Consider the following 11,453-nt stretch of genomic DNA (forward strand, 5'->3'; position numbering starts at 1 on the left):
CAACCAGCTCCACCCGCGCCGCCCGTAAAATCGACACGACCGACCCCGGGACAGGGTGGGCGATGCTCGACTCTGGCACGCTCGTAGTGCATGTTATGACGAGCAAAGCGAGGGAAGAGTGGGGAAGGGGGATTGAGGATGTTTGGGAGGGTGTGGGGGCGTTGGAGGCGAGGGAGAGGGGGGAGGACGGGTGGGTTAGTTCGGCGAGGAGGGAGGAGGAGAGGGTGAGGGAGGAGGAGTTGAGGGTGAATATGGAGGAGGCGAGGAAGGAGATGTTGCTGGAGGAGGAGGCGCAGGCGGAGCTGGAGAAGCCGCTGCAGCGGTAGACTGTACGCACACTCGCATCTCGCAACTCGCATCACTCAGGAATGGGTGCAAACGAAGATTATGTGCATGCGAGGGCGAAAAGCGACAGTATGCTACAACGACAGAGAACCGAAAGAGGGAGAGTGGACGAATCCGGAGGGGGAACAGCTTTTCGACGAGAGACTGAGGGGAGGACGAACGAGGGCGAGGCGGGTAACTGATGCGTGATGCGAGGCTGGAGCTGATAACCCAAGAATGAGAGAGAGTGAAGGACTGGGTAAAAGGCGGATCAGACGGCCGTCGAAGGCGGGACGAGGAGGACGTTGCGCATGATCTGCGGACAACAAGCAAGGTGTGTGAGTTCAACTACTTCGCCTACCCCATTTCGAACGAATGCTGCTGCACTCAGAACAAGGGCGGCCGCGACGATGCAAACTCACCACCTCGACCCCCATCCCCTTCGGATCAAACTCCCTCCATCCACCATCCTTCCTCTCGACCCAAACTGCCGGAGGAACACTAACGAGCGTCGTAACGGTGGGCCAGTCCTTGCGGCGTCGTTTGCGAGGGACCGCAGGCGAATCTTCCGACGAAGAGGGGGAGGAGCTGCTGAGCGAGGGTGTGGAGGCGGATGAGATTGCGTCGAGGGGCGGAGAGTCATGGAGCGACGAGTCTGATAAAGGCGGCGAAGGCGGTTCGGGACACAGGAGCCTCGGATCCCATGCTCTCGATCCGCCGACCGACAACTCTTGTAACCCGACGAGCCAGGCGTTGACGATATCCGACGTGAGGGTGTCTTCGTCGGCATCGGAATCGGCGGGTGCGAGCGAAGGGGAGGACGGCTTGAAGCAGACGTAGAGAGCTTGGATAGACGACCAAGGGACCATGCGCATCTCGCGCTCGTCCTTCGCTTCGCCACCGCTCGAGTCAACCGACTTCTGTTGTCCCGGAAAGGGAAAGGCAGGAAGGAAAGCGAGAGATGATGTGAGGGCGTGCAGCGTTCCAGACGGAGGCGGCTTGCGAAGGTCGCGTTCTTTCGCATTCGCGGGTGCGGCTGGAGTCGCTGTGCCTGAGCCCGTTGCGCTGGTCTGCACTGAGGTGGGCTGTGAGCCACGGCGTCCGGAGGAGAGGTAGCGCGAGAGGGAGGAGGTGAGGGTGGGAGAGTTGCGAGACGGCGAGGGGGAGACGGACGAGTCGGGGTATGGCGTTGCGGTTGCTTCGTCGCTGAGGCGGGTGTAGGAAGAGTGACGGCGGCGGTTGAGCGGTCGGGACAGCTGCCTCGGAGGCGAGGAGGGCGAAGTTGGCGAGTCGGAAACGAGGCGAGCGAGCGACTCGGAGGCGATGGAGCGACGACGAGAGGTCGCCGCACTGTCCGAGAGCACCGTCGCGGACCTTGAGCGAGTCGTGACTGCCTGGAGCGAGGCCGAGGACGCGGAAGACGAGTGGGCGAGTGCAAGTTCTCCGGCAGTTGGCGTCGACGGAGAACTCGTTGCGGACTCGGTGTGCAAGCCGAGGCTGCGCCAAACTCGTCGGTCAGTACTGAAAAGAAACAGCTGGAGAAGAGCGACTCACGAGGGACCCGTCTTGCCCACGCTGAGGACCCGCCTCGACGCCGCCGTCCTCGCAACGCTGGACTGCCTCATGCTCTCTGTGTCCTCGATACGCGATGCCCGCCTCCCTCGACGTCCGCTGAAGTCGAGTTCGAGTCCGCCAGACGCAAACGAGTCGGTAAAAACCTCGTCGGCGTCGGACAGGGAAGGCTCGTCGTTGGCGTCGAAAGGGAGGGACGAGGAGGACCATCCCGACTCGAGCGAGTGAGCCGCTTCAACTTGACCGAAGGATGCGTTGCGCTGAACGTCACTTGCAGCAGACGAGGAAGGCGCGCGGACCGGAGAGTTTCCTGAAAATAGCGACTCGACGACCGCCTCGGACGCCTCGTCTAGCGAAGGAGGCGAGAGACCGAGTTGTTCGACGCATGAGTCGAGGTCGTACACTGGTGGAGATACGCAGACCCGCCAGTCCTCGACAAAGCTGTCCTTGCGACGCAGTGACTGCCCCGCCGCCGCCGACGAGTGAAGGACGACCACCTCGTCCGAGAACGCTCGCCGTGGTCGCGGCAGCGAGTAGGCCGCTCCTCGACCGTGCAGCTCGGTCGCTTCCGTCAACGTCGTGCTCCTCGCAGCGCCGGACCAGTCCTTGACCGCGAGCGGAGAGAGCGACGGCCGTGTCGGGGTCGGATCCGCCGAGGGGGCCGCATGCGCCATCCACGGCGCGCTGTAAGGGTTCTCGGCGCTGCAGGACGTCGATTCTAGTCGTTTTCCAGCTGTGGACCAGGACGAGCGCCTCCCGACGGCGAGTCCGAGGAGCTTGAGGGTGGTCGCCGGGCGAGAGGACTCTGGCTGACGGCGAGCGAGGCACCGCTTGCGAGCGAGTTGGAACTTGTCACGCGAGCGAGTGCGAGGTGCGACTCACGGAAGAAGTAACAAAGAGAGAAGAAGGAACGCAAAGATAGCGCGATGTTCGGCAAATGGGGCGCTTTGTTCTTCCTCGAGGAAGGACAAGTCACCCGCCAAACGGCCGACAGCGACAGACGCTCTCCAGACGTCCGTTCGCTGCGTAGGGACGATGCTATGCAGACAGGGTACGGCGAGGACACGGTATGCGAGGGAAAGAACGAGGGAAGACAACAGGGAAAAGAATCCGAAAAAAGCGACACTGCGACGAGGAGGACATCCCCGTCCACGCGCCCGCCCATCTGACACGCACGTCCGCCACCAAGAGACGACCATCGACAGCCTAGGCCTGGTGGGGAACGAATCTCGATGAGCTGTTGCCCGTATCGAGCGAAGGGATGAGGCGGACGCACCATGTACTTGAGCTTCTTGCGGTCCTCGTCGTCGCGCTCGAGGTACTCCTTCTCGATGAGCCGCTCGATCGACTTCTTGATCATCTGCGGCGTCGGCTGGAACCGGTGCGAGAGCTGGCGGATCACCTCGTTGACGAGGTCCATGTGCTGCAGCTGCTTGCGGTCCTTCATCACCCGCACGATGCAGGCCTGCGCGAGTGAGCGAGTCAGTACGGCGAGCTTCAGAAGTGAGCGATACCGTGAACGCACGTCGCATTGAGTGTTCCTCGCCTCATCGACCTTGCTCTCCGTCTCCTTCCTCTCCGCATCCGTCTCAACCTTCGCCGCGACCGTCTGGATCCGGATCTTCGCAAGGGGCGCCGTGAAAGCCGAGTTGAACGAGAACGAGTCGGTGTCGTTGACGTCCCGGCCTTTCGGGTGCTTCGTCAGGACCTTGTATTTGGCGCAGGCGAGCGTTTGCAAAGTCCGCTTGAGTTCGGGCGCGAGCATGTTTGTCGAGTTGGCGATGTCCTGGCGCGTACAAGAATGAGCGAGATTCGCGAGCGACGAGACGAGACGCGACGTACGACATAGCTCAGCTTCTCGTCATCCCCGAGACCCTCGAACAACGCAAGCACGACCATCGCATAAGTCGAGACGTTCAGCTCATGTGTCCTCGTCTTGAACCTCGTCTTGACCTCGACGCTGCCTTGGTCGGGCATGAACGTGAGCTTGCGACCCGAATGCTTCTGGTTGTAGAACGTCTCGAACGACTTGATGCCGTCTTGCAGGACCTTCGGGAGCGTGCAGGTCTTGTCCTTTGCGGAGAACGGCCAGACGTTGGAGCCGCAGATGATGGGCTCGATGTCGAACGGCGCTTTCTGCGGGGCGTTCGAAAGCGAGTGTCAGCTAGATGGCGGGAGAGCGTCAGAGCGGGAACGCACGATGACAGCCCTGTCCTGGAAGCGCTTGTACTCCTCGAGCGTATCCTCCGAGACCTTGACGTCCTTCATCATGCCCTCGGCGGACTTGGTGAACTGGTGACCCGCCTCGACCCTGAACTTGGCGAGCATGCTCCGCTCCGCGTCGTCCGAGACCGACCGCTGGTTGATCAGGCGCTTCGAGAGGTGCTGGTTGTAGTACTTCTCGAAGGCGTCCTTCTCGGTCAAGAAGCGGAACAGCGCGACCGACTTGTTGAGGACCTCGTCGACCTCGGCCTCGGTTTTCTGCGGCATGCGAACAGGTCAGCCGATGCTTCTCGAGACGAGTAAAGGTTGAGCGCACCCCCTTGAGACCCTTGCGCAGGTTGTCGTCGATGAAGAGCGAGATGTACTCGGGCGACTTGCGGTTCTCGTTGACAAAGACGGAGAAGGCATCGTTGATCGACTTCTCGAACGCCTTGTCGCTCGCGAATGCCTTGACGAGCAGCGTATCGAACTTGTCCTTGAGGTCGAGGACGTTCTGCACCCACGCGAGCGCCGCTTTGGTCTTGGCATTGATCGCGCCTCCCGCTTCAGGCTTCTTCTTCGCTCCCTCGCCCTCGTCCGCTGCTTTCCCCTTACCCTTCGCATCCTCGGCACGCGTGTCAGGCTCAGGCGCAAGCGAGACGCCCTCGTTGATTTGTTTCCCGATAGCGACGATCCACGCCGAGACGCCCGCCTGAAGCGTAGGGTGGCCCTTTCCGACGCGTCCGAAGAGGGTGTACAGCAGCTTGAGATCGTCGATGCGCGAGTCTTGGATGAGGGTGGAGAGGCCGAATGCGGGATGCTCGAGGATGGACGAGAGGTGCTGTTCGATGAGAACATTGTCGAGGAGCGACATGAGGAGGGGCTCGGTCGAGGCGTTGAGGTAGGACTGCGCGCGCGTCGACTCTTCCTCGAGTCGTCGGTTGATCTGCAAGACTCGAAACGTCAGCTCCATCGGCAGGAGAAGCGAGGTCTCGTGCGTACCCGCTGTAGGAAGCTTGGGCAATCGCACTCGATGAGCAACCGCGCGCTCTCACGAGCGTAGAACTCCTCCGTCTGTTTCAAGAACGCTTGCTCGAACGCCGTCTTGTAAGGACTCTCCTTCGCTCCGGGCGGTCCTTCGCCCATCACCGTTCGCTGTCGCGCCGCTGCTGCACCCGAGCTGATGACGGGCGAGCCTGAGCCGGTCCCTTGCGAAGCTTGGACGGGCAGAGGGACGGGTCCCTCGTCGATCAGGCGGGAGAGGATGCCGACTGCGCTGCGAATGGCCGAGCGTGAGACGACTTCGCCTTCGCGCTCGATGCGAATGACGTTGAGAAGGGTGTTGAGGAGGTGGTGGGCGACGGTCGACGGGTCGGTCGTAGGTCGAGGAGCAGGAGCAGAAGTCGACGCGCGGGAGTTGGCGGGAGGAGCGGGTTTCGGGTTTGTCGAGAAGAGGACCACGTGGTGGAAGAAGAGGGACAGGCCGAGGTCGTAGACGGCAGGAACACCGCTGCTCGGGTTCGTCCACACCTTGTCCTGCGAGCGAGCGGGAGTCAGCAAGCCAGAAGAGGTCGAAGAGCTCGGTCGACATACCAGGTACTTCAACACATCCCGCAGCTTGCTCATGCACGCGATGTGGTCGTCCCAGGCGTCCCTCAGCCTGTCCAAGAACAGCTGTCCCGCAGCTGCCGCCGCAACATTCTCGCTCGCCGCACCGCCTGTCCCCGCCTGAGTCCCGCTCGTCGATGCGATGGCGGTAGTTGAATGGGGGAAGGTCGGAACGATCTTGTCTCGCGTCTCCTTTTCCAGGTGGGCTGAGATGAGCTCCGCAACGGCGTTGTACAAGAGGTGGCCCTGCACGACGGCGACAAGATCAGCGGACGGGTTAGGGCAGAACAATCGCTTCTCCGCACCTTCTTGTACAGCACGAGGTTGTAGGCATATCGGTAGTGCTCCTCGAACGAGAGCTGCGAGACGTTGTGTTGCTGGATCTGCTGAATCGCCTCCTTGAGCCGGTCAAGCGTCGAGTCGGCCGGTTCGGTTTGCTGTGCGGTACGAAAGCGTCAGTCAAAGTCAATGCGCTGGGAGTTAGGACGCCCCTCGTGGCGAGAAACGGAACGAGCCGTCCTCTTCACCAGTCGGAGCGATGAGCGAACGCACCTTCCGCGGCGCCTTGACGCGTGGCACCCGCACGACTGGCCTGCGCACTACCATCGTGTTCTGCTAGAGCAAGGACGAGGCGGACTGAGCCGAGGTGCGGGACTTGTCGGTGCTTGAAGTCGGGATGAGCGAACAGCGAGGCGGCGGCGGTGGAAGGCGTCGATGGGCTGGCAGGTAACCCCGACTGCGCTGAGTACGAGGCAACGATGGCAGCAGCAGCTCGACAAGCGAAACGGAGCAATGAACGGTCCTTTGCAGGAGCGCAAGTCCAACGTTGGTCCGGACGAGAAGATGGTGGCAAAGATCAGCAATAAGCCCTCCTTTGCAGTTCGAAGGGTACCTTCTGCACTATGGAGTTGCTCTCCGTTCAGCAAGCGAATCAGCGGAAGCTGAAGCGGAGTTGCGACGTCCCAACGTCTCCTCGAGGGCGCCTGCTGGCGAGGCAGAGAACAAGGTATGAGTTACAAAAGGAGGCGGGCGAGATAGAGCGAAAGACGACAAAGAGCCGATCGAACGAATGCAGCCAAACAACCCGAGGAGAGGAGCACGACCCGGGAATCTCTTCGTCGCCTTTAACGCAATGGACGCTCACCGCCTCGCTCCCATGCGAGACTCCGGTCCTCCATGAACGCCTTCGACGCCATCTCTGCCGGCCCATTGATCCCCAGCTTCGCCATGCACGCCTTGCGATGAGCAGGATCGACAACGAACGCCTTCTCGCCCGTGGCCTTCTGACAGACGCGCTCGAACGAGGCGAGGGTGTGCATCTCGACGTCGTAGTCGTAGGCTTCCGCGACGAGCAAGTCGAAGTTGGCGGGAGAGGGGTTGTCGTACCATCCGTGCCACAGCTTGCGCTGCAGCGTGCCGCGTTGCTGAGCTTCGAGGACTCGAGGTCGCCGCAGAGCTTCGAGAGTCCGCAGAGCGCGCGGAACGCCTTCGTTTGTACCTCCGGCGAGAGCGAGGAAGACCGCGAGCGATGCGCCGTCCTCGATGGCTTGAGAAGCTCCCTGAAAGGACATCGGCGAAAGAGCGTGCACGGCGTCGCCGAGGAGAACGATCTTGCCGCCATTGGTGCACCACCGTTCCGCCGGTGGGTCCTCCTCGATGGCCCAGTTGAGGCAGGTGCGGAAGGCGGAGACCGCTTCGATGACGGACGGGTCCCAGCCTTCCTCCTTGAGGCGCTCCGTCACCTCAGCGACGGGTCGTCGGTCGCGCCAACTCAGAGAGGCCTTGTATCGCGAGCGGGAGACGTAGGTCTACGCGAAGTCTCGTCAGTAGGCCTCAGCGTTTAGAGCGGCGGACGGGACGTACGAAGGAGACCTGCTGGTTGTTGTCGAGAGGAGCAATCTTGAGATGCGAGTCAGGGCCGAGGAAGGTGCGCATGCAGCCGTCAAAGAAGTCTGCAGGAGCGCGGAGGTCAGCGGAGGGAAGAGGGAGACTCGTAGCTCGAACGCACACGACGTCGACGGGTTCGCCCGTAGCTTGTCGCTCGCCATTGCACCTCGATGCACGCTGTACATCTTGCCCTCGTCCGTCGTGTCGGTATTGCTCTCGGTCGAGCGCAGCTTGGTCGACGATTCGCCGAGCTCGGGTGCGAGGTAAGCGCGGGCGTAAGAACTGACGCCGTCCGCAACGACGATGCACGCACTGTACGAATCAGCTGTGTCAGCGGAAGGCAAACGAGAAAAGGTGGGACAGGCGCGACCCACATCCGCAAAGAGCGTCTCTCCCTTCGCCGTCACGATAGAAGGCGACTTTGCCGAGTCGTTGAACTCGACGACCTCCGTTCCCGTCCTGAACTCGACTCCAAGCATCCTCGCCTCGATCCCCAGCACGCCAAGGTACTGCGCTCGATGACCCTGCATGAGCGGCGCGCCGTAAATGGCCGGAAAGTCCCGCAAATCTTTGCCCTCGAGATCGTTGCCCCTGTAGTCCTTGAGAAGCCACCATCCGCCTCGCGCGCTCTTCTGCCATAGGTCGGTGAAGAGGCCCCAGCGGGCGAGGAGGCGGACGCAGTTCGAGCCGAGGGTGAGGAGGTCGCCGTGCGGAGACTTGCCGCTGCCGCGTTCGACAACCGTCACGCTATACCCTTGCCGAGCGCATGCGATGGCCTGCAACGCATCGACAGTGTCAGTATTGCGAGACCTCTGGGTTGAGTGCGCGCAACCTGCAACTCACCGCCGCAAGTCCCGCATATCCCGACCCAACAACCAGCACCTTCAACCTCCGGTCATCCTCCCACTCGCCAAACGGCGCCGCACTCGACCTTCGCCGTGCCGGCAAGGCCTTCTCCTCCCACTCCCTCGCAGACGGTGCCGGACTCTCGTCCCGCGCAAGGCCGTTCTGGCGCGTAGGTCGGTCAACCGATCGTCGGTTCTGTGCCGCACGAGGCCAGTCGTACGTGCGCATGAACGAGGAAGGGTCCGAAGGAGCGGAAGCGACAGCGTCGTCTGTTGCGTCCAGAGCGGGGAGGACGAGTCCGTTGGCGGTCGAGACGTCGCCTTCGTATTCGATAGTTGTCTCGGTGTGCACCATAGGCTGCTGGAACGAATTGCGCTTGTTGTTGTTGGTTGAGACTCGCTCGAGGCTGAAGAAGGATGAGGTCGACAGTGGGCGGGAGGACTCGCTCGACTGCGTGAGGGCGAGGCGGCAGCTCGATCGTCAGCAACAGTCGCTCACGTGAAGTTCAGAAGGGAGGAGGACGCACCTTGGACGACTTGCGCGCCGACGAAGTCGACGACGAACCGACAGTTTGCGTGCTCGACCTGCGCCGTATAACGCGATCCCAGAACCCAGCCATGTCGTCAAACCAGGCGTGCGTTAAGTCACAGCAGAGAAGCAAGTCACAGCGGCACAGACAGACGAAGCGGGAAGCCAAGAGCGATGAGGCGTGGGAGCGTCGAAGGTGGACCAGCCGGCCGAGGCGCAGCGGCGATCAGGTTAGAGCCAGCGTGGTCGATGTGCGTGCGTGCAGCTCGGGAGGTCTGGAGAGTTCGGGGCGGGCGGGACCACGCCATGATACCGGCTCGACAGCGCCGGAGGTCGTCTCGTCGCGAGCGGCGGGGTCGAGAGGCTGCAATGAGCGCAAAGCGAGCGGCTTGCACTTCGGTACAACGAGTGCTCGAAGAACCGGATGCTGATGGGAAAGGCGGGTCCGGACGAGGGCGTTCGTTGCCTGAGTAGGAAGGCGACGGTGCGAAGGCGACGAGCTTGTTCGGCGGCGCGAGAGCGAGATGAACGCACTCGACGTCCTGCGTCGAGAACCTGTCCTGTTGGAGAACGTTCTGCAGCAACGGCAGAAAGCGAGGCGGAGTTGCGGGTCGCCGCGGGCGCCCGTGCCGCGTTACAACTCGAGGTCCTCATCCGGGTCCTCGTCGTCCCAGTCGTCCCCTCTATCCGGCGTATACTCGATCCCTCCTCCTCCTCCCGCCGCCGCCGCAGCCGCGGTTCCAGGCAAGACGGGCGCGGCGTACCCTTCTTCGCCGTAGATGGGCTTGTCAGCGCCTGCGAAGGGATTCGAGACGAGCGAGCGGGCGAGACGTTGGGAGGGCGTGAGAGAGAGCGAGAAGGGGAGTGGGGCGGAAGAGTCGGGTGCGGCGGTGGACGAGGAGGAGGGAGGAGGAGCGGGAGTCGTGGCGGTCGAAGGTGAATGGACCGACGGAGTCTGCGCACGGTTCTCCCGTCAGCACGCTTCTCACTGCCGGGATCGAAAGCGCAACGCACACTCGCTGCCCCAACTCCCGCTCTCACGCCCATCCTCCTCCTCTCCAGCACCTCTCCCAGCGCGCACTCCTCAACCAGCACATCCACCGACCCATCGAGCGCCCTGATTTCCCTCGCTCGCGCACCGACAAGGCCCCACCGAACGAGTTTCTTTGCTGCGGTCGCGGCGGAAGAGGCGGAAGCGACGCGGGGGGAAGGCCTCCGTTCCCTCGCGCCGGTGATGGGCGACTCGAGACCGCGCACTTCATACTCCACCACACACCCTCCCATCCCAGCTCCCTCACCGCCCTCCCTCCTTCCCTCCGCCGTGCCGCGCCTCACCCCCTCCCCAAGCACATCAAGCGCGACCCTCTCATCCCGCTCCTCCGCCCCCTGCGGTCTCACAAACGGATCTCCAACCGCCCTATGTGCCAAACTCTCCAAGAATCCTTTCGCGCGTGGGTCGATCTCCTCGTCGGGGAAGGAGAGGCCGTAGTCGCGTGAGAGAAGCTCGATGTGCGATGAGGGACGGAGGGTGAGGTGTGCGACTGAGGGGGAGAAAGAGGGGGAGAGGAGTGCGGCGGGGAGCGAGGGGCGGAGAGGGGAAGTTGAGGACTGGGGGAGGGAGGGGGGGGAGGGGGGAAAGTCGGAATGGTGGACTGCGATGAGGCGCGAACCTGCGTGCGTCGTACTCGGCGTCCTTAGTCATGCATCTCGAGAACCCTCCCACAGTCCCTAGAGCAAGACCACCACCCGCTCCTCATCGAAAGCAAGGGAACCGGGAAAACTCACCTTTGCTCCCGCTCAACCCCTCCATCACCCTCTTCAAAACCCTCACCGTCTCGCCCTCCCCTCCATCTCCTCTATCTTGCGCAAGAAAGTCCCCCAACGCATTCACCGAATCCACCACTACCGCAACCTCCCCCTCTCCCTCGTTCGCATCCTCCTTGATAGCGCCAAGGACGTCGGAAAGAAGAGTCGCTGGAGTAGGATAACTTGTCTTCGGTCCCGAAGCGCGAGACGTCGAAGGTCGAGAGGACAGGAGTGTCGAATCGAAAGACGCGTCGAGGACCCTCACTCGTCGCTCGTCGTACATTCCCTCTGGCGGAAGGAGCCTCGTCGGATCCTGCTCAAAGCACAGTAATACCACCCTCCCATCCTTCGGCGTGGAGGGAGAGGGCGAGGAGGGGTTGATGAGCGCCTGCCGGATGAACTGGCGCAGGACGAGGAGGGCGGGTTGGAGGAGCGAGTCGCTGATGAGGACGAGAGGGGCGTGGGTGCTATTGAGAGGTGGGTGAAGGCGGTTCGAGAGGGCGTGGTCGAGCATCGTGAGGAGCGCGAAAGGGAAGAGGAAGAGAAGCGGCTTTCGACGAGGCAGTCTCTCGTCGCTTGGCTGGCTCGCGCGGACGTGCAAAGGGTACGGGAGACAGCGATGCATTGCGACAGACACGAAGCCATACAGAGAAGCGAGAGCAAGACTGCGAGGGGAGACG

At 62.4% G+C, this 11,453-nt stretch overlaps 5 protein-coding genes across 5 annotated transcripts in view; 1 reads left to right on the plus strand and 4 right to left on the minus strand.

Annotated features, from left to right (window-relative positions):
• The window catches only part of RHTO_00050 (uncharacterized protein), a gene marked incomplete at both ends in the record, with an annotated part of 948 nt that extends 622 nt beyond the window's left edge, over window positions 1-326 (plus strand). The window contains 2 exons of the mRNA XM_016413734.1: window positions 1-55; window positions 88-326. The exon at window positions 1-55 is cut by the window's left edge and continues 114 nt beyond it. Of these exons, the coding sequence (XP_016276741.1) occupies window positions 1-55; window positions 88-326 (294 nt within the window). The remainder of the gene's footprint in view (window positions 56-87) is intronic.
• A 269-nt stretch (window positions 327-595) lies between these two features.
• On the minus strand, window positions 596-2,570 carry RHTO_00051 (uncharacterized protein; the record flags this gene model as incomplete). Its single annotated transcript, XM_016413735.1, has 3 exons — window positions 596-640; window positions 747-1,821; window positions 1,879-2,570. The coding sequence occupies 3 exons, from the start codon at window positions 2,568-2,570 to the stop codon at window positions 596-598; spliced, it is 1,812 nt and encodes a 603-aa protein (XP_016276742.1).
• Window positions 2,571-3,102: 532 nt separating this feature from the next.
• On the minus strand, window positions 3,103-6,312 carry RHTO_00052 (cullin 3; the record flags this gene model as incomplete). Its single annotated transcript, XM_016413736.1, has 10 exons — window positions 3,103-3,108; window positions 3,173-3,361; window positions 3,422-3,682; window positions 3,739-4,032; window positions 4,096-4,377; window positions 4,436-5,044; window positions 5,101-5,634; window positions 5,692-5,952; window positions 6,012-6,143; window positions 6,259-6,312. 10 exons carry the CDS (start codon window positions 6,310-6,312, stop codon window positions 3,103-3,105), a joined length of 2,622 nt encoding a protein of 873 aa, XP_016276743.1.
• Window positions 6,313-6,830: 518 nt separating this feature from the next.
• RHTO_00053 (monooxygenase) lies at window positions 6,831-9,058 on the minus strand (the record flags this gene model as incomplete). Its single annotated transcript, XM_016413737.1, has 6 exons — window positions 6,831-7,514; window positions 7,570-7,658; window positions 7,715-7,905; window positions 8,014-8,369; window positions 8,437-8,889; window positions 8,966-9,058. The coding sequence occupies 6 exons, from the start codon at window positions 9,056-9,058 to the stop codon at window positions 6,831-6,833; spliced, it is 1,866 nt and encodes a 621-aa protein (XP_016276744.1).
• A 543-nt stretch (window positions 9,059-9,601) lies between these two features.
• On the minus strand, window positions 9,602-11,398 carry RHTO_00054 (uncharacterized protein; the record flags this gene model as incomplete). The annotated part of the gene is made up of 3 exons (XM_016413738.1): window positions 9,602-9,922; window positions 9,982-10,637; window positions 10,753-11,398. 3 exons carry the CDS (start codon window positions 11,396-11,398, stop codon window positions 9,602-9,604), a joined length of 1,623 nt encoding a protein of 540 aa, XP_016276745.1.
• Between the last annotated feature and the right edge of the window lie 55 nt (window positions 11,399-11,453).

This window comes from Rhodotorula toruloides, assembly GCF_000320785.1.
Source record: "Rhodotorula toruloides NP11 unplaced genomic scaffold Scaffold1, whole genome shotgun sequence".
Taxonomy (NCBI): Eukaryota; Fungi; Basidiomycota; class Microbotryomycetes; order Sporidiobolales; family Sporidiobolaceae; genus Rhodotorula; species Rhodotorula toruloides.